Genomic DNA, 24,920 nt, shown 5'->3' on the forward strand with positions numbered 1-24,920 from the left:
TCTTTCGGTAAATCATACATGTGAAGAAAAGTTTTTAAAATGTTCATCTCAAAGCTTAAGGGGGTTCCCATTGGCCACATCTGGGATAATTTGAACAACAAAATACATAATGATAGTAATGAATTACAACCCACAAAATTAGTCCATTTACAAATGAAATGCTCTTCCTTCCAGTGAGACTCTAACTAATACATGTAGAAGGGATGGTATTATAGAATTAGAAAATTATTTTATTTATTTTGGCTGCGCTGGGTCTTAGTTGTGGCATGCAGGATCTTTTAGTTGCGGCAGGCGGGCTCCTTAGTTGTGGCATGCAAACTCTTAGTTGCGGTATGCATGCGGGATCTAGCTCCCTGACCAGGGATCGAACCCGGGCCCCCTGCACTGGGAGCGTGGAGTCTTACCCACTGGACCACCAGGGAAGTCCCAGAAAATTATTTTCAGTAAATGTTTCTGGCAAAAATCATCAATGGATGCTAAAGTTAGCAGGCAGAATTATGATGAAAATATATGATCTTAAAGTATCTGATTAATTACAAAGGTAAAAATAGTAACATTTAAGTAGAGAACACTGGCAGACACTACCTTAACACAATGATCAAAGCTGACACCATCAGTAATGGGACAAATCGACATGATATGCCTCCTAAGAGGGTGCACTGAGAGGACACTCACTTCTGTTGTATCAAAACCCGTATCTAACCACAAGGAAAATCCCCAATTAAGGGACATTCTACAAAACCACTGTTTTACACCGGGGGGGGGGGGGGACGGGGGGAAGAGGGAAAGAATCTTATAGTGATGGATTGGAATCAGAAGTGTCATACAAAAAGGTGTAGAAACAATGACACCCCAATAGCCAGAATTTGGTCCCTCCCTTAAAAGAACCTATACTTCTTAGAGGAGCGGCTCATTCCTAGGTTGAAAGCAGAGAAAGCACCAGGTGAGCCTGGATAATCTTCTTGTACAAGAAAGTAATGTAACGCCCCAAAATAAATGGGGGCATATCGAAAGGTCAAAGGAGCTGGCTTAAATTGGCATGGCCACTTGCCTAATTTGGCATGATTTCAACATCATAATGTAAAATGATAGGAATGAATTATAACACATTGAATTTTACAAATCTATGAATCCATAGATACTTTAAAATATTAAGGAGGTGGAGGGACTTCCCTTGTGGCACAGTGGTGAAGAATCTGCCTGCCAGTGCAGGGTGACACAGGATTGAGCCCTGGCCTGGGAAGATCCCGCATGCCACAGAGCAACTAAGCCCGTGTGCCACAACTACTGAGCCTGAGCTCTAGAGCCCGCGAGCCACAACTACCGAGCCTGCATGCCACAACTACTGAAGCCGGTGCGCCTAGAGCCCGTGCTCCACAACAAGAGAAGCCACCGCAATGAGAAGCCCATGCACTGCAATGAAAAATAGACCCCGCTGGCCGCAACTAGAGAAAGTCCATGTATAGCAGCAAAGACCCAACACAGGGGGAAAAAAAAAAAAAATTGAAGAGGTGAAGGGAAAGCTCTTCTTTTCAGAAGAATAAATGTTTAAACAAACTAGAATTGGAAAAAACATTTTCCAGCCAAGGCCATGAATGGATGGTAAAGCCACTGGTAAAAACTCTCAAGGAACAGGAAATTCATTGTCTTCATGTATAACCCCACAAAGTACAGATTAAAGATACCTTTACAGTGAAGAAATCTGGTAGACACCACCTCGGTCAAGTGATCAAACTTAACATCACCGATAGTGGGCCGAATTGACATGTGCCCTCTGAGTGATACACTGAGAATATGCAATCATCTATGTAGTATGCTTCCCAAAACTGTTTAACATGAATCTAATCACGGGGAATTTTCTAGATTAATGTGGCCTAAGAGATACTCAACTAAATACAATAGATAATCTTTGATTGGATCCTGGATCAAACAACCAACCCACAGTTATACAGGACATTACTACAACTGTCTGGAGAATTCAGACATAAACTGTGTATTACATAACTATATCAGTGTTTAAATTTCCTAAGCATGAGGACAGTTGTATTGTGGCTATGTAGGCAAATGTCCTTGATCTTGGGTGTTACATGCTAAGGTATTTAGGGGTGAAGTAACTCAAATCGTTCAGAAAAGAAAAAGAAAAATATGTGTCTACACATAGATACGTAGAGATACGAAGCAAGTGTAGCAAAACATCAACTATTAATGAATCTTAGGTAATGAATATAAGGGTAGTGCTTGTACTACTCTTACAATTTTCCTTAAAGATTTGAAATTTATCAAACTATCATATGGGGAAAAATAAAACAAATCTCCCCCAAACAAAAATGTTAAAGTGATGAAAGAGACTGAGGAACTGTTGCAGATGAAAGGACTAAAGGCATCGTGTGATTCTAGATTGGATCCTGGACCAGGAAAAGGACATTGGTAGGAAAATTGGCAATATGTGAAAAATTTCAGTGATTATAGTTTGGGATCAATTAAGTTAATTTCCTGACTTTGATAATTATATTGTGACTATGTAAGGGAAATGTCCTTGTTTTTAAGGGAGTATGCACTGAGATACTTACAGGTAAAGGGACATCATGACCGTACCAACTTCCTCTCAAAAATATCAGATCCATTACATACACATACACGTGTGTATGAGGGAGAGAGTGGTAAAGCAAGTGTGGTAACATGTGAATATTTGGGAAACCTGGGTGAAGGATATACAGGAATTCTTTGTAGTATTTTTGCCAACTTTTTTATGTCTAAAATTATTTCAAAATGAAAATGTTTCTTAAAATGTTTCCAATTTCTTTCAACATTTTTTTTCTTATGTCCCTGTAGTGAGTTGAATAGTGTCCCCCCAAAATTCACATCCACGTAGAACCTTAGAATGTGACCTTATTTGGACATAGTGTCTTTGCAGATATAACTAGTTACGATGAGGTCATGCTGGATTAGGGTGGGCCCTAAATCTAATGACTGGTGTCCTTATAAGAAGAGAAGAGGACACATACAGAGAAAAAGGCTATGTGAAGATGGAGGCAGAGAATGCAGTGACACAGCTACAAGCCAAGGATTGCCAGAAGAATCGAGGAAGGATTCTTCCCTAGAATCTTCAGAGGGAGGGAGCATGGTCCTGCCGACACCTTGATTCCAGTCTTCTAGCCTCCAGAACTGTGAGGGGGAAGACACTTGTTTTAAGTCATCAAGTTTGTGGTAATTTGTTAGGGCAATCTTAGGAAAATGATAGCCACCCATCTGCTTAAAACGGCTCTCCGGTCTACAAGGCACCTTATTCTGGCATCCCCAAGCCTCTGATGATATTAATAATGAAAATATCATTATTTATTTAACACTTACTACAAGCCTAACACTGCATTAAGTGTATTATATGCACGATTCCTTTAATGCTTATCTGAATACAGCAGGTTCAATGACTACTGCACGGCTGGGAAATGGAAGCTTAGAGGGGTTAAGTAGTATGTGCAAAATTAGCGGACCCCAGGCAGTCTGACTCCATAAGCCTCACCATTTCTGCTCCAATATTAGTTCATTATGCCCCTAATGAGCCCCTCCTGTAAGAGCAAACAAGCCTAGTGTGCCCTCTCGGGGCACACTCCAAGCTGCCCTGAGTCTATAACTCGAATCTTGCCTCAAGGTTACACTGCCTCTTCCTTCTTATCCTTTTAAATCCTTCCCATCCTAGGCCCAGCCCATGCTCCCTATTCTCTATGAACTTTCCGAGGCACCTAGGCCACAGCGGTCCCTCTTCCTTCTTGAACTCAGCCCTCAGTGTACTGCTTGCTTGGACCTAAAGTATACTCAGGATTACTTTGGATGTTACTTGGCTTTTAAAAAACTTATTTGTCTCCACCCAGATAGCAAGTATCCTGCAAGCAGGTGTTAATTATATGCAGGTTATCTGCCACATACCTGAACATCAAGACTTTCGCTACCCTTATTTCTCTAGGTAGAAACCTATCATGAAAGCTATCATCAGGTGTATATGCAATTACAGTAGAAACTTGACATTTGCAATTTGACTGTTTTCAAGTTCACTGACTCTCACTTTCAATCGTGTATAAAATGTCATCTGCTACAACAAAAAGACCACAAATGCTGAGGAGGGTGTGGAGAAAAGGGAACCTTTGTACAGTATTGGTAGGAATGGAAATTGGTGCAGCCACTGTAGAAAACATTATAGAGGTTCCTCAAAACCTGAAAATAGGACTACCACATGATCCAGCAATTCCACTCCTGGGCATATATCTGAAGAAAATGAAAACATTAATTCGAAAAGATATATGCACCCCAGTGTTCACAGCAGCATTATTTACAATAGCCAAGACATGGAAGCAACATGTGTCCATCAACAGATGAATGGCTAAAGAAGATGTAATATATATATATATATATATATATATATATACACACACACACACAAAATGGAATACTCCTCAATGGAATACTCCTCAGCCATAAAAAGAATGAAATCTTGCCATTTACAACAACATGGATGGACTTGGAGGGTATTATGCTAAGTGAAATAAGTCAGACAGAGGAAGAGAAATACTGTATATCACTTACATGTGGAATCTAAAAAATAAAACTAGTGAGTATAACAAAAAAGCCTCACAGATGTAGAGAATAAACTAGTGGTTACCAGTGGGGAGAAGGAAGAGGCAAGACGGGTAGGGGATTAAGAAGTACCAACTATTATGTATAAAATAAATAAGCTACAAGGATATATTGTACAACACAGGGAATACAGCCAATATTTTATAATAACTACAAATGGAACGTAACCTTTAAAAATTGTGAATCACTGTTGTACACCTCAAGTTAATATACATCAAATATACCACCCCCCATATATATGTGTATATGCATACGTGTGTGTGTGTTATTGTCCAATGAATGAAACTTGGTTTTTTTCAAGAAGCCCAAGAAAAGAATATATTTTGAGCGGAGAATTAGTTTTGTAATTTAGGGTGGAATACTAAACCTCAGGGTGGCTTAGCATTATGATGTGCCTTGTGCTCTGTTCAAAGATCTGATGTGTCATATGCTCTACGTAAGACCAGGAAGAATCCACTTGTGGAATTTTTCTGTAAGTGCTCCAGCAATGAAACAGCTGCCCGAGTGAGGAATTCCAGTTTGAAAAGGTAAACCACATTATACTGCAGCTAACTAGTGGAGAGATTTTGGGCACAGTACACAATCTGATTTTCAACTGACCCAGGAGCCTATACAAACAATGCCACATTCACAGATGTGGGAATTCATATAGGTCTTGGATATCTTTCGAGATGTCAGGGGTCTGCTGCAACGTTCAGGCAGGTAACATCAGTGAGCAAAAGCCGTAGGATCCAAGAAAGATACCACCGTCCACACAGTGATAAATGCAAACTGACACCTGCTTCGCTGTTGCCATTAAGAGGGAGTAGACAGAACTATAACACACTGTAGTGTGCACACCCCAACCGGAGGGCTGCTTGGTGCTAGTCAGTTGTTGCCTTGAGGGATTGTAGATCTCATGTATTCTAATTTTTATAAAAAAGGTGGAGGTCTAGGTTTTTATGTATTTCCAATTAAAAAATGTTAGCAGCTAGTTCACTAAAACAAACATTGCACAAACCAAATACCCGTGGCAAGCTAAGATTCGGCCCGTGGATCACCAATTGGCTACCCCTGGGCTGTAGTTTATTTATCTGCCCCCTCTTGCCTGTGAGCTCCAGGACCCTAGAACCTGGTAAAAGGAATATACACATTCACTGAAGGGCAGTTGGAATAAGAACATGCACTCAAACTTGAAAGATGAGGGCTTAACAGCCTCATTCAGCAAATTAGTGTGTGTGAAACTCACTCATTCCTCATTATTTATTGCATATCCTAGTACAGGCCAAGCACTGCTGTAGGATTAGGTAAGGGCCATACAGTAATGAATAAACCACATTTCTCCTGCTCTCTTGAAGCTTATATTCTAATAAGAGAGTCAACGATAAAGTAAAATAAGGTAATTTCAGATAGTGGCAAGCATTATGAAGAACTGAATGTTAGCAAGGAATAGAACGTCGATGGGGGTTGTCAAGAGGGGCTTATTTCTGGAGAGGGGACCTGAATGATGAAGCCTATCACACAAGATGTGGAAGAAAAGCATCCCGAGCAGGGAGGACAGCAAGTGGGAAGGACCAGGAATAGATGTGCACATTTGAGGAAGAGGAGGAGAGGTTGGTTGATGGAAGAGGCTGGCAGGGGTCAGATCACATACAGCTGGAGTCGGGTTTGTAGAGTGAAATGAGAAACCACTGCAAGTTTTATGTATTAGAACAACATGGGATTAACGTTTCCAATACATCATTAGCTACTGTTTGAAGGACTGTGGCAAAGACGTACAGATAGAAATGCTACTATACCTACTACTGAGATGATAGTTGATATAGGAGAGGAATTTGATGACATAGAACCAGGCAGGTTAGGAATTTCCTGTCCTTAGAACTGAGTGAGAATTATCCTGAGCAGAGGTGGCAAAAGCAGAAAGGTCAAGAAGACAGCTGGAATCAAGGAGACTGGTGTTTATTTCATGCTTTAATTATTAAAATCTTGTACTGTTCAGATTCAGAGCTAATCTCAGTGAGGCAGCATTCTGAAACAGCTGTATTTTGAACTGTGTTCATAGGAAATGTAGAATTCAAACTTCTCTAAGTAGTTGGGTGCTTTCTAACATGATTGTTTGGATTGCAGGGGTAAAAGTAGAACCCCCTTATGTCTAACACACATACTGTGTACAATGCTGGGAGGTAAAGGGCCAGTTTGCAGACAAGAGGTTAAATAACTTGCCACATCACCTTAGTAGATGAATGACTTGAATGCAGAGCTGACATGGAAGCCCATGTTCCTTTTATTCCAGAAATGGACAAAGTTCAAACGGTTACAAAGTCAAGCTGTGTCTTCCAGCCACAGGAGTGGCTACTCTAAGGGACACGAGGGGATCAAGGCTGGACCTAGAATTGATCATTACTTTTGGAGCCAAGAGGTGGGTACTCGACTTTCCCCAAGAAAGGGCTTGTATTAAGAATCATTAGGATGAATACCATTAGATTTGTAGATTTACAGCTGCAGTGGAAACCAAAGGTGAGCGGACAGACACAAATGGGGCGCATACACACAAGGCTGTTGAGGTACAAGAAGTAATGTGTTAACATCAGGAACTTGGTGAGATACCTGGTGAATGAGGCCGCAATTTAGTACGTTTAGCCTGGGTTCCCAGACTTCTGAACTTCAGTAAAAAAAAAAAAAATTAAAGTTACCAAGCCTTGAGATCTACAAGGAACAGAAAAATGTGTTCAGGGACACCATAGGGTTACAATCGGCCAACCCAGAATATGGAAAATTCCAAGACAAATGACCCAATTTCTTTAAATTTCAAGGAAAAAAAAGATGGACAATCTGTGATTTAAACCAAATATAGACCTTGTTTGAACAAACCAATTATAAAAACAAATGAGAGACAGTAAGGGAAATCTGAATACTAAGTTAGACACACTGTTACTTTAAGTATAATAAAAATATTATGGACCTTTAGAAAGCCCTTACCTTTTGGACTGAAATACGTGATGAAATCATTTGTCTGGGATTTTCTTCCAAGTAAGGGTGGGAGGTGGAATGGTGAGGTATAAACAACATTGCCTGACCTAGAACTGATCATTACTTTTGGAGCCAAGAGGTGGGTACCCGACTTCCCCCTAATAAAAGTCTGAAAATTAAGTTTTTCCATTTGGGTACAGCAGCATAGCGTTGTCAAGCTCTTGACAACCTAGAAAACTGATTCACTAACAGCACAGGACAAAAATTAGGACACAAGGAAAAGTTATCATCTCAAAGCAACGTCTAACATGCAACCCTCACCTCACATGCAGATGTATCCTCCATACCTTCCATCTTCACAAAACCCCTTCACCCGCGTACTATTTCCAAACAAGGATAGAGCAGGTAAAAATTTCTACACTACTAAGAATTCAGGATTAATTTGTTAAACAGGGCCTTGACATTTGCCTGTGCTTTTCTTCATGCCAGTCTTGTAAAGGAAAGAAACTGTTTGCTATTTAGAGGCAGTTTAAGCTCTGCACAAGTACTGTTACGGTTTAGCAATTTTATCATAAAAGCACATGTACAAAGAACACTCTAAATGAACACTCTAAATCCTTCCAGAAGTTGCTCATTCATACTAGGCCATGTTAGTTAGTTTTTATAGTCAGAAATGTAACTGATTAAGTATCATACCCGACATTTCTATATCCAAGTGAATCTTGTCTCCCTGTGAGGCTTTCTACTTTTTCCAGCCCCAGTGCCCGCCACTGCTGAAATGTGTTCGGAAATCTTTGGAATCCTCTTCAGAAGCTGTAACTATTCTTTTTAAACATCCTTAGTGGCAGTAAATCTTCTTCTCTTTGTGGGTGTATTTGATTTTTTAAAACAGCAACAAGTCATTTGGAGCCAAGTCTAGTGAACAAGGTAAGTAATCAAGATGGGTGAAAATTTTAATGGAAAATTTTAACTATAAAGCAATATTTTATTTATTATGGCCTTTACGATCTCTAAATTGACTTCCAAAATATTGGGGAAATAACTCTCCATGTGAATAATTCTAAAAATATTCTTTGGCTATGACTTCTGGCTTTTTTTCTTTGTGGTCAGACTTGACTTTAACAGCCAGCCCAGGGGGGTGGGCGGCTCACCTTATCACTTAGCTCTCCTAGCTTAGATAAAAATCGTCATTAAATACCTCAAGAAAAATGTTAACGTGCAGTAGTTGTCTCTAATTTGCTGTCATGTTGAAAGTTCTGGTTTGCTCACCCTTGCAATAGTACTTAAAACCGACTTAAAATAACCTTATGGTGCCATTTATGTGCAAATCAAGTTCTTAGTTTCATGCTACAATTAAACATTTAATGTTACATTGTTGGGCCACACCCATTTGCTTTTTCCATATATACAGAGAAGATTTCTATGATAGCTACCAATGCAGGTAAGAATTACATTTTAATCTCCAACTTTATGTAATGGAAGAAGGAACAGGTCTGTCAGAAAATCAGTACAGCCATTTTACTATTAAAACTTTTCTCTTTTTAATAATTTATTTAAATAAGATGTATGAAGCAGTTTAGAAAAACAAGATTTGTATTTTATTTCCTTGTAAAAATCTTTACACATGCAGACGAACCAGTGTTAAGAAAGTATTCACCATCATTTAAACAAATAACCACTTAAATAGAACAGTGTCTGCAATTTCATCTGTATAAAAATAAGATACATTTTTACAGAATTCACGCTCCAGTTCTTATAGCAATAAACAATACACAAGTATAATAATTACAATTGAACCTGACCATGGTTTTCAATTAGATACTGCTAGGGCATTTTATGTGCAAAAAAAAACCAAACAAAAAAGAAACATAGTTCTTTTCAAAAGAAAATGTCCTCAGTGTTTCTAGAGACCTAGAGAATTTTAAGAAATCAAATCCTAATCAGTTTGCTTTTAATTGTTTGTTTCAATTATGAGTCCATACATCACACTGTAGATAGCCAAAATCAAAAGTTGATGCAGGCTCAAAGGAAGAAATTCAGCGCCTGTGCCTGCCATGTCCTGAGCGACTGCCACCATGGTGCTTGCCTTTATGAGACCTCTCAAAGGAGCGAGATCTTTCACGCCTGTCCCTATGGTGTCCCCTTTCATGCCTGTGTTTCTTGACAGCGTCTGAGTGATCCCGAGACTTGCTCTGAGATCGAGAACGAGACTTTTTCCTTTTATGACCATGTCTATTTGAACTTTTTAAATCATCTCTGGTATGCTTGGCTTTAAGGTGAGGAGAACCATGATTATGATGTCTTCTTGGGCTTTCACTGTGACTGCGGGACCTGCTTCTTGATCTCGAGCTGTATGTTCCAGATCGACTCCGCCTATTATTATAACTTAGATAATAGAAATTTGAGGTTTAGATTCAGTTTCTACTGGGAACAGATTAGTTTTGGTGGTGCTCATCATAGCAGGTTCAAAACAAAACTATCAAATGGTGTCAGTAACAGGCCAGACTGAAGACTTTTATTGTATTTCCCCACCCCTCACTACCTCTCCTCCAGCCTGTTCACATATTAGACAAATCTTGAACAAATTTACTGTATGTCTATATTCCAAGGAGGGGAGTAATTAATTTTTAGTGCCCTAGATAGCTATTTATTGAATTATCTCCCACACGCTCAAAAGAACCACTGAAGAGCCACAAGTAGCTAGCCATCTAATTATAAAGCTAATTAGTGAAGATTCTTTGGCTATGACTGTCCTGATTATTGGTTATTAATTATTAAGTGGTCAGCCAGGCCCTACACTTCAAAAGACGTGGACAAAAACAGAATAGAATGCCATACATACACCACCACCAAACAAAAAAGCCACATGCCTACAGAGCGTATTTCCAAACTCATTTCTCACAATTTACCTCATTATTAAGACTAAATCTAGCCTAACTTTGAGAACAGTCTACGTGCAATTTTTTTAAAAAAAGCCAGAACTTTTACTCCAAATAAGACTGCTTTCCCTAAGAGAGTGTTTACTTACTGTCTTCTTGGAGTGTGTGATCTAGAACGTGATCGTGTTCTTGACCTTGATCGACTTGCACTTCTGCTATTTCTACTTCTCTTGCTGTCTTTTCTTACACTTAAAAAAAAAAAACACACACACACAATATTTTAGTTGCATACTAAGTATGTTAGAAATTAAACACATAAAAAGATTCCTCAGGCCATTTTTCTAACTCAAGTACACTCACCCATTATAAGGGCTTTTGGAAGCCTGTTGTCTATCCTCAGGTTCTTTTTTGACTGTCTTCACATTAACAGAGATTGGCGACTTCTCTTCAGCTTTTACTTCTCTTGGTGATGCTGTTAAAAAAACATAATAAGGCATGTTAACTATTAGATTTTACAGAGGGCCAATTTTGTTTCTAAATGTGATTCCAAATACCATCCAAGTATCAGTCCTCAGTTGGCTGTCATGAGAGAAAACAGTAATAGCTTCTTAACATCTTTGTTTCTATGCAACTGTTAAGTGCTAAGGCTTTCTAATAACCATACATCTTCAGTACTCAAGTCATTTCAATCCTGAATTAATCTTACATGGTTTAGAGGCTGGAGAGAATCCACCAAGGGTTGAAAGGGCTGGAGTTCCATCGGGATTCAACCCCTTTGCTTTTAATTTGGCTTCTTGTAAGGCCACTTTTCTTTTCTCTACTTCTTTTTCCAGCAATTCATAGTTTGGCTGTTGAAGAAAGTGAAGTTAATATTTCTCTTTTACAGAAGTTTAGATTCTTAGCACTGACAAAATATTAACACAAACACTAGTAAACAGAATTACCTTTTTTCTGGTATAAAGCCTGAGCGTTTCTATGCAGATTTCCTGGATATCCTCTTCGGTAGTACCAAAAAGAAGAAACCAATGGGGACGAGTTGGCAATGGAATCTAAACCATAAAAATAGAATAGTTTACATGAAATTTTCACTGTTTTTATTAGGAGAACTGATACTTCTTGTGATTTACCCTACAGGACTATAGAACATATATATCAGGCTATATATATATAACCTACCTGAAGAGCTCTAGCTGCAAGGTAGATGCAAGCACATGCTATAGTCTCTGGTTGAAATCGAACAAATACATTGGTTCGAAGACTGTCATTCATATAATTCCTGAAAAATATTTCAACCATAAGCTTTGTATGTAAATAAACCAGTTCTTCTGAAGCTTACATAAAATTGGAGACTCAATCTACTTTATTCTTTTTTCTTCTCATATTTTTATCTTCAATATTCTAGCATATAACAATTCTTAACTCAAAAATCAGTAAGAGATAAGAATTTAACACTAGAATCATTCTTCATGTCTCCTATATATATAAGCAAAGTCCTTTAAAATAATTCCTTATTATTCCAAATAGAACGTAAAGTTTTTTAAAAACATATTTCTATGAAAAGCAATGAAAGTCAGTTCTGACATGACCAGTTTCAGAAATAAACCACTCCAACAATACTTCAAGCCATTAATTACTGACCATCTCTCCTTTATCCACAATGAAAAGCAGTGTCAATCAAGTTCTTTCAAAAACTCAATACCGTGAGAGGGGTAAAAAAGGCATTTTCAGTAAGCACTCACCAAATTATATTAAGAAAGCTAAGTAAGCTACTTCAGAAAACCTGGGTTGGGAAGTGAAGAGCAAACACATACAACAGCCTTGTTTACATACCTTTTTGTGACTAAGTATAAATAAAAGCAGTAACTACTTCAGTTAACAAATTACTGGACTTTTATATTAGTGAACCCTCCCCACAAAATTCCTAAAGTATTGAAGAAATTTTACAAATAGTTCAAAAGGTTAACTAAAAGACTATTTCTTAAAATTCCTTACCCATGAAAACTTCTAAAAATCTGTTTTATAGAACATATATTAAAAAATGTCATGCATTTTATAAAAGTAATGAGACTTTTCTAGTATTACTAATATTTATTGAGCCCAAAAAGCATGGCAGTCATTAAGTCCAGAACATAAGAATTACATCACTTAAGTACTGCACATCATCAACAGTCTTAAGACAGTAGTTGTGGCTGAACCACGAACTCCTTGTTTTAACTTTAAGTCAGCACTGCAAATCACACAAAGTAAGTTCTAAAGTGCTATGTTAATACATCTCTTAAAAATGAAGTACTTCTTTCTTCTAATACTATTGCCTCCAATAGCCCAGCAGCTATGAATTCAAGTATGGTAATGGTGCCCACTTTAAGCTGCCGTCTCCTTTGGTAGAATTCATGCTATACATACCAAAAAAAAATAGAAATCTAGTCAAACTCCTAACAAAAATCATTTAATTCATAATGGCTGGACAACAAATCTATCAAAAATGAACTATTCATTTTGATAGTTACAGGTATACATTAAATACATAGGCATGTTGAAGAGTTACTTCTAGAAGCAAATATACAAATCCTTTTGACACCCCGACAGAACTAGAAGATGCTGCCAGATGGATATGGACCACTTCAGTGAATCTCGGATGAGAGCTTGCACTGGATTGGCTGGAGAGCAGGGCAGCCAATCAGGCCATCCTGAGGTCATGGGCTGAAGTGCAGAGGGCAGAGTTCTATGACTTACCATCATGGACTACCCTTTAATTAAAGAGTAGAAAAAAGAACAAAGTTAAATTGAGTTCTCCATTAAAAGTAATTAGTCAAGCCAAGAAAACAGGAAGCAGAAATAAGCATTATTTACCTTTTCATTAAAAAACAAAAAAACAAAAAGCACCAAAACAAACTCATCTCATTATTTTGGAAAGGGAAAATGAAACTTACTTTATTTCTGCTTCTGTTTTCCTGGCTAGGAAAGAAATGTAAAAAAGCAACTTACCAGGCAGTTTGAACCAGGGTTTGATTACGTTCACATTCTAAGACTTGTAAATACATAACAATGATCTGAAGGACAAGGGAAAAAAACTCAGTTTAGCATACTGGTGGTTCTTTCAGAGTACAGAGTTCAATGAACATAAGTAACTGAAAATGTTAGGTGCAAGTTTTAATTCTTCTATAAACTGTATAAATAATACAGACCAACTAAAATGTACCCGAGAGTCAACGTAGGTTATTATGCTACTAGAGTTCATACGGAGACGTAATGTTCCAAAATCGTGCAGGAAAAAAAATGGAAGTTAAATCAGTTAAGAAGAGTATCTAAGTTTCATGTGACAGGCACTGATTATTTAATTTCCCAAGGTACAAAAACCCTAGAAGGGCTTCCCTGGTGGCGCAGTGGTTGAGAGTCCGCCTGCCGATGCAGGGGACACGGGTTCATGCCCTGGTCCGGGAAGATCCCACATGCCGCGGAGCGGCTGGGCCCGTGAGGCATGGCCGCTGAGCCTGCGCTCCGCAACAGGGGAGGCCACAACATTGAGAAGCCCGTGTACCGTAAAAAAAAAAAAAAAAAACACCTAGAGACTGCTATATTTTTAAAGTTACACAATGGGTATGATACATATTATGTATGTACAACTCAGAGTGGGTAAGTAATCAAACCCTAATATTTCTACAGTGAAGCTTATCACACTAAAGTGTGATAAATTAAAAAACTCATATAAATGAGTTTACCTCAGTTCTGATCTTTCTGGACCTGTATTATCACTCGCATTTTACAATTTTAGAGATGTGGAATCTGAGAAACATATCTGCCTAGGTCACACAGCTAATAGCAGAAACAAGTTTCTATGTGCAGATGGTCCTGCCCCCAAAGCACCTGTTCTCTTAACCATTGTGCTACAGCTTATGTTGAGCATATGGAAGCCAAGAGACACTGGAGAAACCCAAGAACATTCAATAATGCTAAAAGTGAGCAGCCACACTCAGCATTTCACCATGCAACAGGGTAGCATACTGTCAGATACTTCTGCAGATACACGTATTATCTGTTCCTTGGCTAATATCTAAAAATCTCCGTTTTCTAGGTATGGAAACTGGGTTACCTCAGAAGCAAAAAGAACAAAATAAAGAGTGAAGATTTGAACCCAAGTCTTTTCAACTCCCATTTTACTGATAAATATCAATATCCAAAAAGTTGCTTTTTACAACCAACTCTCAAATATAAATTCATGTAAAATAAAATTTTAAGAAAATCCCTAATACTTACGAATGTTATTTCTGTATTCTACAACTCACCTTATGGGGATGCTTGACATGAACACAAAATCCCAACTCCTTTAGCACCCTCCTCTCTGCCTTGATAACTTGATTTTTGGTGTTAATGTAGTTCTGATCAAGGATCAGGGGGCTTGGAGTCCTATAGTTTGTAAGAAATAAAATCAAAACTGTTTTGCACATCCAAAAAATTTTATTTGTGGCATCTCCATTTTCCCTTCCAACCAACTATTGGCAACAGAAACCAGCTTTTTAAACTCCTGCAAACAAGTTAAAAGCATTAATCTTGTGCTGTCCAAGTTATACTAATTAAATATATACTTTCTAGACTCAGTTCCTAGTTTACTAACAAAACCCTGCAATGAAAAAAATTCACTCTAATGCTCTTAGATACATCCTTGTTGATTTTTTTCATCCAGATATTTTAGGTATATATATTAGGTGATAGACAGCCTGATTTATTTCCACAAACCTCGTTAGTCTCCATAGACTCCAGGAACAAAACTAATGTGCTCTTGAAAATACGTATTATAAAGACCTCATAAGATTATAGTGATTTTACTCATTTTATAAAATATCAACTCTTGGCTAGTTTAACGCCAAAATTAAAATTAGGGGATAAAACGGTGGGTAGCTAATTCAGATTCCCCTAAATGGGCAATTTGTTTAAATAAACTGATCTAAGAATCGCTGTTAAAGAAAATAATCTGGAAACTATAGATTCAGCTCAATTACCAAAGAAATATTTTAAAAATCAGATTTAAAATTCGAAGTCATCAATAAAACCAGGCCAAAATTTGGTCAGAGTTGTCATTATTAGGTACTAACTTTAGTATGCAATGGCAAAAGAGATGGGAAGACCAACCATAATGAAGAAATTAGAAGAGTACTCAAGGTCTCTGTGCCAGACTAAATTATGATAGCTTCAAAAGTTATGATGCAGAAGGCGATATATATCAGTGGTTCAATGCTTTGGGAAAAAAATGCTTTCAATTAAAACATCTTTAAGTCTTAAAATTGAAAACTAGTTTCTTAATGAGAAGTCAGTCAGGACTTAGACTTTCACTTTAAAGCCTATAAAATGTCCCAATGTCCTTCATTTGAGACATTCTTAGATCCAACCAACAACAAATACGTTTTTATTAAGACCCTGATAAGGTATGTATCTGGGTAGAACAATTAAATACTTTTCCCCATACTCAATTTATTTTCAGCCAAAAGATTCAAGAGTTTTTGCTCTGGACAGAACACAACATTTTAAAAAGACAGTCATTCTGAACATTGCCCCCACTTTATAACTCATTTTACCATGCACACCAAATCCAGAAAAATTTAAGCCCATGTTAGCCAAAAACCTAGATATCCATTTGAAGATCAGAAAACAATCTGAAATAAGCTACATTATCCTGTAGTGATATGCTACCAGAGTAAAAACAATCAGCTACCATATTTATTTTCCATTCTTTCTCCTATTTCAAATTATAAAACTGGAATGTTTAAACTATTTTAAATTATTCTATACTATACGATTTCTATCAAGTTGGATATAAGACAAAAGTTGGCAAAGCTGACAAGATGGAAAACAGCACGTTAACAACATTTAAAATGGCCTTCACTCAATTCAGTTCTTCTTACAGCTTTGAAAGGTGTGAGAAATGCGGCCACCAATTGGGGAGGGAGCTGATTTCTAACATAAAAACATAATAATGAACCCATTTTTATCAGGACAAATAGGCTACAAGTTCATTGTTCTTTGGAAAAAAAATCAAATTTAACTCAAATGATAACAATTAATATATATATGAAAACATATTCCAAAGATCTTAAGGTTTATGATTTTTCAGATATTAAAACAGAAAATTTGGAAAAGAAAGTCAAATGGACTAGTTATCTGATGGCCCCTTCATCAGGCATTCATTAGGAGACAGAATACCTCTGGTGTTATGGTTGCGCATCACGTTAACCCTTAACGTACAACTCAAACTGCACCATTAGAATCCTTATAAAATTATTATAAAAGCAGTTTTGTCTCATTTTTTCCCACTTAGGTTGAACAAATTCATTATACCTCTTACTAAACTTGCTTTAAGAGTTGATTTCAAATTCTGTTAAAATTCATTTTCTTGCAATCAACCAACTAAACATTTGAATTATGGCTATTAGTCCCAAATCAGGTTTAATCATTAATTCTGCTTACGCGAATTACTTCCCATCCATTCTGCCACAATCTTTACTTTCCCATTTTTTTGTGTCAAAATCCCAACATTAAACCAATTAAGCAAACCAAACTACTATCTACTATAATTCCACTAAGTACGCAGCTTATTGCTTAGGCCTGCTACTGCCTGTAGTCTTCAAAGTTAACTTTGTAGGTGTATAATCTGATACCTTCTTTTCGTTCAGAACTGGATTTACCTCACAAATCAAAGGCTCGATGAATATATAATTTACACTACTTACAAAGACTATTTTGTATCAGAAGTAGAAAAATGTGTCCCCATATAACAGCAGTAAGAAAAGATTCAGACTGCCTAAACAAATGATTTCTTTAAAGTATCAACTAGTACCTTACGTGGTAATAAGTACATCAAATTGAATTAAGGCTTACTAGAATTTCTTCCTCCCCAATTAGGTAAACTTTCCTTTCCAATAAAAGTTTGAAGAGGTAACATTTTAAATCTTTTTAAAAGAAACCATCTGTTCAGAAAACAATTTTCATGATCAAAAAATACCCAAACCTAACTCTACCTACCCTCCTCTTTTAACTTGGTCAGATTTTTCAGATTAATTTATATGAAAAGAACAACTTTCAAATTTTAGTCTTAGTATGAAATTCTGAGTTCTGGTCATTTGACGTTTATTATCTGGTCTCTCAGAATAGCTATTTTTCCTTCAGCATGATCTTGAAATACAACCACCACAACAAATTTAGGAGCAGATCCAAACATGGTTTGTCTCACTCACGTGGTACAAAGGACCAAGAAAATGAAGAACAAGTTCTTTAAGAGACTGTACTTAAATGAGATCAGTTTACAAGAAGGCAGACTGCTACTCAACCTACAGAAATTTGTTAATTCCTACCTCAAAAGAACGTTCTTTCTTTGGCAGTGTTTAAACAAACAGTTTTCAAGCCACCAAAATAAAATGAAGAGGAAGACTAACTAAATGACAAGATCTCTTCCCTTCCAACTCTAATCTATGATCTATATGCATGTTGAAAATACCACACCATATTCACCAATGAGTGGGTTGCACCAGGCTTCGAATATTTGTCTTCTTTTAGAGAAGCCTTATATAGTATGAAGGTAGGTGCCTTAAAACTACATAAAACTCTTAATTTGCTGGGAGTATGCTACATCTCAAAAGCAAATTATAATCAGAAACTATTGAAACAAAAAAGCAATCTTACTTTTTAAAATTCAGCCATTTATTCCGAGCTTAAAAAACCAAACTACAAAAAACTGAAGAGAGGAAAAAAAAAAAATCCAGGATGGGGCTTGGGCATTAGTTCTTTCTAAAAGCTCCTCTGGTGATTCTAATATGTAGTCAGGACTTAAATCCAGTGACCTAAAGTCTACAAATACGATGCCTCTGTTTTTTTTATTACCAAGGTCACACTTCAGTTTAAAGCTATTCATAAACTAAATTAAAATAAATAGCACCAATAAGACAAACTGATACATACTCTACCTAACTAAAGTGTGATATTGATAGTACTTTCTAATAACATTAACCTATGCAAAAAATTACTAAACTATCATTCTAATAACTTGGACAGCAAAGACAAACGCTTATAACAAGAAACAGGAGTTTTTCTAAATGGTTCACCAGTGGCCAACCTGTTAGTCCCCGATTCCAGTGACCTATTCTCAGAGCACTGGCTTCTCCTTGGGGATTTTCGATACTTCACTCACTGTTGCCATGACGACAGCTTCATCGCTATGTACCACTCCACATCACCCAGGCTTTGGTAAATGTAGCTGGTCGCTGTATAGTCGGTTGCAAGGGAAAAAAGAGTTGAAGTTAATAACATATACAAGCTACCTGTCTGAGTAAACTTGTAATATGCATAGAACACTTTTACATCCTGCCTTAAAAAAAAGACTTCCATGCAATTAACAACTCCTTTTAAATTTCATGCTATAATCAGACTTCTAAGATTGAGACACAATCAATTTCTCTGCGATAATGACCGAAAGAAAAGGGGAAAAAAAAAAAAACCACAGTTACATCAGACACAACAGTCAACTCAGGTGAGATGTTTTAAACTCCAAGGTTTTTATAGTTAAGAGGACCTACTCTGAAATCAAAGAAGACTACTCAAAGAAAAATTTCAAAGTAGATAATACTAAATGATAATAGTGAGCTCAATGGTCCAAAGAATACTAACAAAACTATTTCCTTTAAGCAAACACAGAATCCTTTGACGAAAAGATACAAAACCTTTTTATTAGTGTCATTTTGTTTAAACACCCTGAAGAATCACCTAGATCTAAATATAAGTTTTAGCTCAGAACATGCTAAATACCAATTTGAAAACTTCCCAATTTTCAGAGATTCCTCACTAAGAAGCGAAAAGATATTTTAAAATGAAAACTAAAAAAAGTAGTCTATCCCTGGAAATGGTTACGGTTAATGAGAAAAGATGGCAGAATAAAGAATGCAGAAAACTGAAAAATGCTGTGAAAACTATCTGGGTAGCAATGTTTCAGATTTTAAGGTTACTACTGGCTTGTCTCTGAATAATTCCATTACTGCCAACTTACAGACTCAGCAAAAAGACCACTCACGTAAGATACTAATTGGGTACTAACCGGTTACCCAACCCCAAAACGACTTAAAATCCTTTTATAACTAACTTCCTTTCAAACTCAGTACAAGTTTATCTAACATCACAACAATTCCTTAAAAAGCAAACACAAGAACTAATGTACACCAAGTATATTCTTTTGTAGCACATACTAGAGATCGTCTATAGACAAAAGCACTGCAACTAAAACTTTTTGGTACTGCCTCGCACGAACACATAAAGTGTTAGCAGGTATCCACGACACCTAAAAGACAACACTATACTGGTCTCTATTTTCTTATAAGATAAATGGGCCTTATCTAAATGCAACCCACTCACTGAGACTGTCACCTGACCAAAACAAAATACCTGTTTAATCCCTTTGACTCCAAACTTTATCATCCTGCAGTCCTTTCAGATCCGGTATTATAGGATATATCGTAGTTCAATGTTGAGAAGTATTCTAACAAAAGCCAACCTCAATTGGTAAGGAATTAACTGGGACTTCCCATGGAAAAACAATCTACACAAAATTTTGCCACAGTATTAACTTGAACTGCAGTGTTTACACTTCCAGCCTTCAATCTTCCAGAGAAGGGAGGGGAAAAATAACTTACAGAACACACTCACACTTGAGTCAAACGTATTCCCTTTCTTGTTTAATCTTAAACCACAGGACTGGCTTCACAGCACTGTTAGGATTGTCCATAAACGCAACTGCCTCTACAAACTTTAGATAACTGGTTAATTGTGATTTTTCAAATTAAGTATCAGCGTGTTCCTATGTGACTTTTAACACCTAAATTAAAGTCAGTTTTCCCTTGCATCGGTTTTAACTTCAGAGGAAAGAATGTTTTGATCTGATGATTGGTGCACAGCACAGTTGTATCAAGAGATCTGTGTTCAATAATGCCAATCTTACCTTTTTCCTCTTAACTGGCGTAGATGGTGAAATACATTAATCACATCTCTTATTCTTCTAGGTGCTTCTTCAATTTTTGATGCAAGATTAATACATGCCATGGCAACAATCTGAAAGAACCACGATCCAATAAAAAGTTGTGAGATTATGGCACTACAGAGTACTGCTAGAAAAAAGTGCCCCTCTCAAGGTCTAAGGAACTTATCTTGTTGAAAAAACTTTAGGACACGGCTGAGAACTTTAAGACCTTTAGTGAAATGAAATCGCAGTTGACATTTCTAGGCCATAGGCTTACCAGCTATGCTAGCGTAATGCTTTCTTTTTATTGCTTAATTCCCCTTAATTGTGAATCCAGAGCCAAGCTCAATCTCACAGGAATTTTGCATTTGGTTGAAAATTCTAATCCTTGATCACAGGGCACCTGGGCTCAGGATCCATCTTCTGGTTCTAAAACACTTTCCTCAAGTCCCTACTTCGCGGTGGGTGAGAGCTAGGTACAAAGGCCTGAAACTAACCACTCCCTTTCTGGAAAAACTGGCTGCTGACACCACCTCCGCCCTCCTTCCCATTTCCGGATGAAAAAAAATCCCCCTTCACCCGCCCCCGCTCTGCTTACCTCGAAACTGTGCTTGACGAAAGATTTGGAATAGAAAAAACGATGAAACAACACCTGCCCCGTTGCCATCGCCACCTGCAGACAAGAAAGAAGAACGGAAGCGCAGGGGTCAGGCGGGCCCGCACCAGGCGCCGCCGCCATTTTGTGCCGCCGCCGCTCGCTCCCCTCCCCCTCCCCCTCCCCTACGCGAACAGCTCCAGTCCCCGTCTTCTCGTCGCCCAGCGGCCTCCCACTCTCGACACGCCCGTGCTCCGGCTGGGACCCGCGGCTAGAGAGCCCCAAGGGGACACCCCCAACCCGGCCGGGACCTGGCGGTACCGGGACGCAGCGGAGAAGGAGGCGCAGCAGGTCGGCCCGGGGCCGGAGCACTGACCTGCGGCAGCCGAAGGAGAATGCCGGCGGCCTGGATGAGCTCGCAGCCCAGAATGCGCAAGTCCGTCTCGCTGGGCAGGTCGAGCCCGTCCTGCATGGACGGGGTGGGCGAAAGCCGCTCCTCCGGAATCAGCGAGTGGTCGATGGTGAGCGAAACTTCCGAGTACAGGCGGTCGCCGATTAGGATCCCTCCCGTCGTGGTCGTCGTCGTGGTGGTCGTGCCGGAGCTGGAGCCGCCCGCGCTCGGGGCGGCCGACGATACGGCGGCGGCGGCAGCGGTCGCGGTGGGGTGAGGCCCGGACGCCATGGTCTCAGCGAGCTGCACGCACGCCCAACGCAGCCGGAACCCGGAGAGAGACTAACCAGCGTCCTCGGCGCGACGGATATTCCCGTGACCGCCGGGTTCTGGGCCGCTTCACGCAGCGTGCGCTTCCGCCCTGACGTCACCACGCCCCTACGGCGTGCGCCAACTAGTCCCTTCAGGCCTCGACTCCACCCGCGGCGCCTCAATCCTGCGCTGGCCCGGGAGCGGCGGGACGCTCGGGTGCCCTGGGTTCTCTCTCCGCTGGGCTTCCAGAGTGGTCGAGGAGGTGATCTATTTCCTAAAACAATCCCAAGCCGCCTCGTTTGTAATATTTTAAACCACAAGTATAATAAGGGAGGCTAACAAAATAGCTTTACAAGATACCTTATCCCCAAGTTCGAGTCTGCAAAATTTACTGTGACCCCTGCGCGTTGGCAGCTTGTCTAGAACGTGCGTCCCTGTGCTCCCGTCTCTCTTCCTCTCCTAACTTTTCGCATTTAGGTGGCGCAGTTTCGGCGAGCACAAAGGGTCGACCTTCGCCCACATTGGCGGGTGGAAGTGGCTACTCCGATGTCGTGTACGGACGAACTTGTAATTTAAAGTGACCCGCAAGGAATCTGGAGAAAGGTGCTTTACAGTATTTTTAGAAAACAGGATGTGAACTACTTCGGCTCAAAAAAAACACAAAAAACAAAAACCTCCCCGATGAGCGTGTGGTTCACAGGGGTTTCGAAGTAAGGCGAAGGCTTCGTATTGACTAGGAGGGCAGCTGCTTTAGCAGCTTCGCTTGCGAAACTCAGGCCTGAGCCAGTGACAACGTCACAGCTTTCGCTAATCTGGAAAATCCCTAGTTTCCAAAAATAGTCTTACAGCGAGACTTTACAGAGGTAATTTGATTATGCCTGGGGTCTATGTATTCCTGCGTGGTTACTCCAATTAGGTAGTATGGGAGAAATAAAATCTCCATTGTATACATATTTTTCCCTCTGTGATATTAGCAGTTCTCCAAATTTCCTCAAAATTGAAATAAAAACAATGATACTGATCCAGACTACTAGAAGCTAGAGTGGGAGAAAAAGAAGTAGATCTTGATTTACTCCAGCCATTTTTTGTCCCTTGACTGAACTTCGGAGACGTCCAGGGATAAGAAGTCCCATTGCCTTTCTATTACATAGCTCAGTTTTAAGACTTAGTTTAATTATAGAAAATTGAAGCCTGGATCTATAGAACAAAGGGAGCTTGAATACATTGAAATATTTGTCAGTGATGTCACTAAAGCAAAACATATTCAAGGGACTTCCCTGGTGGTCCACTGGTTAAGAATCTGCCTTCCAATGCAGGGGACGCGGGTGAGGAACTAAGATCCCACGTGCTGCAGGGCAACTAAGCGGTAACTACGGAGCCTGTGAGCCTTCACGCTCTGGAGCCTGTGCGCCACAGCTAGAGAGAAGCCTGCGCGCCACGACGAAAGATCCCGTGTGCCACAGCTAAGACCCGATGCAGCCAAAAAAAAAAAAAAAAAATTCAAAAACCTCATTTTTAAAAAAGCATTAAATCAACCGTACATCAGTTTTAATGAACTCTGGCTGCACATAAGGATCTTCAGAGGAGCTTTTATTTCATTTTGGTCGAGCCACGGTGGCTTGTGGGATCTTAGTTCCCTGACCAGGGGTTGAACAGAGTCCTAACCACTGGACTGCCAGGGAATTCCCCAGAGGAGCTTTTCAAAACATACTGATGCCTGAGTCTTACTTGTAGGGGTTGATTTTATTGATTTGGGGTGGGCCCAGCCAGTGGTTGAATTTCACCCATCCTCCAGATATTGGAATGTTCAGCCAGGATTGAGAAACATTGCTCCAATAGAGATACCAGACCTCTCTGCATGTCATGTTCACCTTTCTGACTAGGCTGCTTCCAAGGAAACTTCCTTCTCCAGTATTCAGCAGGGATTTAAAATGCTTTAACAAACTTTGAAATCTTTAAAAATTGATGATATGCTATTTTCATGGTTCTGATCATCTAGTATGGTTGTGTAAGAGTATCAGTGAGTAAAGCTTCAATTATTTCAAAATAAAAAGGGGAAAAAAAACCCTAATTGGTGATATGCTTCATTGAAACATTGAGCTTCAGTGAAATCACCACCTATATTTGTAATGACTTAAGAGTAATATAATTTATTTTTAATTTCTTAATGGAACATTTTTCTAATATTTAGAGGGTCTCCCACCATGCCTCTCCAGTAGGCTGATTTGGTGATATCTTGATATATTTTATAATTATTTTTTAATCTCTAGGTCTATGATTAATCTAAAAAAGTTCACAAGCATAGGAGTGAGAAGTTCTGGGACAAAGAGGGGTTACTTGCTCTACTCCTGATATCTTTTCCCAGCGGACCTCCCTGTTCCCCACACCTCCTGTGTCTGGCAATCATTTCCAGGAGTGCAGAACCACCCAAACTATTCCACAGCTTTGTGCTCATTTCCCATTCCCTTCTGACTGTACCCCAAATTATATCCAATAGACACGACTATTTTCACTGTTCCTCCCTTCAGGCTCAACAATGGTGGTAGAGGAAGTGGGCCGATGTTTTAAATACTTAGCATTAACTCATTAAACTGTGATGTTGTTGATACTTATAAACTTTAAAAAAAAAGTTCATGACTAATCCAGAAGATGGAAAGTAATGGGTCTAGTGGCTCTGCTCCACAAGGCTGTCTAAGGCCCGGAGTTGAAAAAAACTTTTGACTATCCTTTAAAGAGTCAAATTCCAGAAAAATCATGGTTTGAAAAGGTTGTTACATTATTTCTGAGTTGTTTTGAAGAAAGTTGCTTTTCCATGTACCTACTTCCAAAACATCAACATTAAAATGTGGAAAGACTAAGACCTATTCAGAGTTATCAAGGATCCAGAATTGGGAGGGATAAAGCATATGTTTTAATTGCATAAAAGCTTTAGTAGCAATGAGTTCAGACAAGTGAGACTGTTCCATTAAGAAGGTAAATGAATATGAAATATATATATGTATAACTGAATCACTTTGCTGTACAGCAGAAATTAACACAACATTGTAAATCAACTACACTTCAATAAAATAAATTTTTTAAAAAGGAAGGTAAATGACTGAGTTGTCATTCGAAATAAAAATAGAATGGTAAGTCTATAATATATTTTGTATATTCTTTCTCAACAAACAGAGG

General features: G+C 38.8%; 1 protein-coding gene across 2 annotated transcripts; it reads right to left on the reverse strand.

Moving 5' to 3' along the window:
* Positions 1-9,153: 9,153 nt before the first annotated feature.
* CCNL1 (cyclin L1) lies at positions 9,154-22,687 on the reverse strand. Of its 2 annotated transcripts, XM_065876077.1 has the most exons (11): positions 21,420-22,687; positions 21,047-21,121; positions 20,431-20,540; positions 14,741-14,861; positions 13,443-13,507; positions 11,634-11,733; positions 11,402-11,506; positions 11,164-11,305; positions 10,818-10,929; positions 10,607-10,705; positions 9,154-9,963 (listed from the first exon to the last, which is right to left on the reverse strand). In XM_065876077.1, exons 1-11 carry the CDS (start codon positions 21,723-21,725, stop codon positions 9,615-9,617), a joined length of 1,584 nt encoding a protein of 527 aa, XP_065732149.1. In that variant the 5' UTR covers positions 21,726-22,687; the 3' UTR covers positions 9,154-9,614. The 2 variants fall into 2 exon arrangements, with proteins under 2 accessions (XP_065732149.1, XP_065732150.1); XM_065876078.1 differs by lacking the exons at positions 9,154-9,963; positions 10,607-10,705; positions 10,818-10,929; ... (1 more) ...; positions 11,402-11,506; positions 11,634-11,733 and adding an exon at positions 13,180-13,204 and having other exon boundaries at positions 21,420-21,725.
* Between the last annotated feature and the right edge of the window lie 2,233 nt (positions 22,688-24,920).

This window comes from Phocoena phocoena, chromosome 4 (assembly GCF_963924675.1).
Source record: "Phocoena phocoena chromosome 4, mPhoPho1.1, whole genome shotgun sequence".
NCBI classification, from domain to species: Eukaryota; Metazoa; Chordata; class Mammalia; order Artiodactyla; family Phocoenidae; genus Phocoena; species Phocoena phocoena.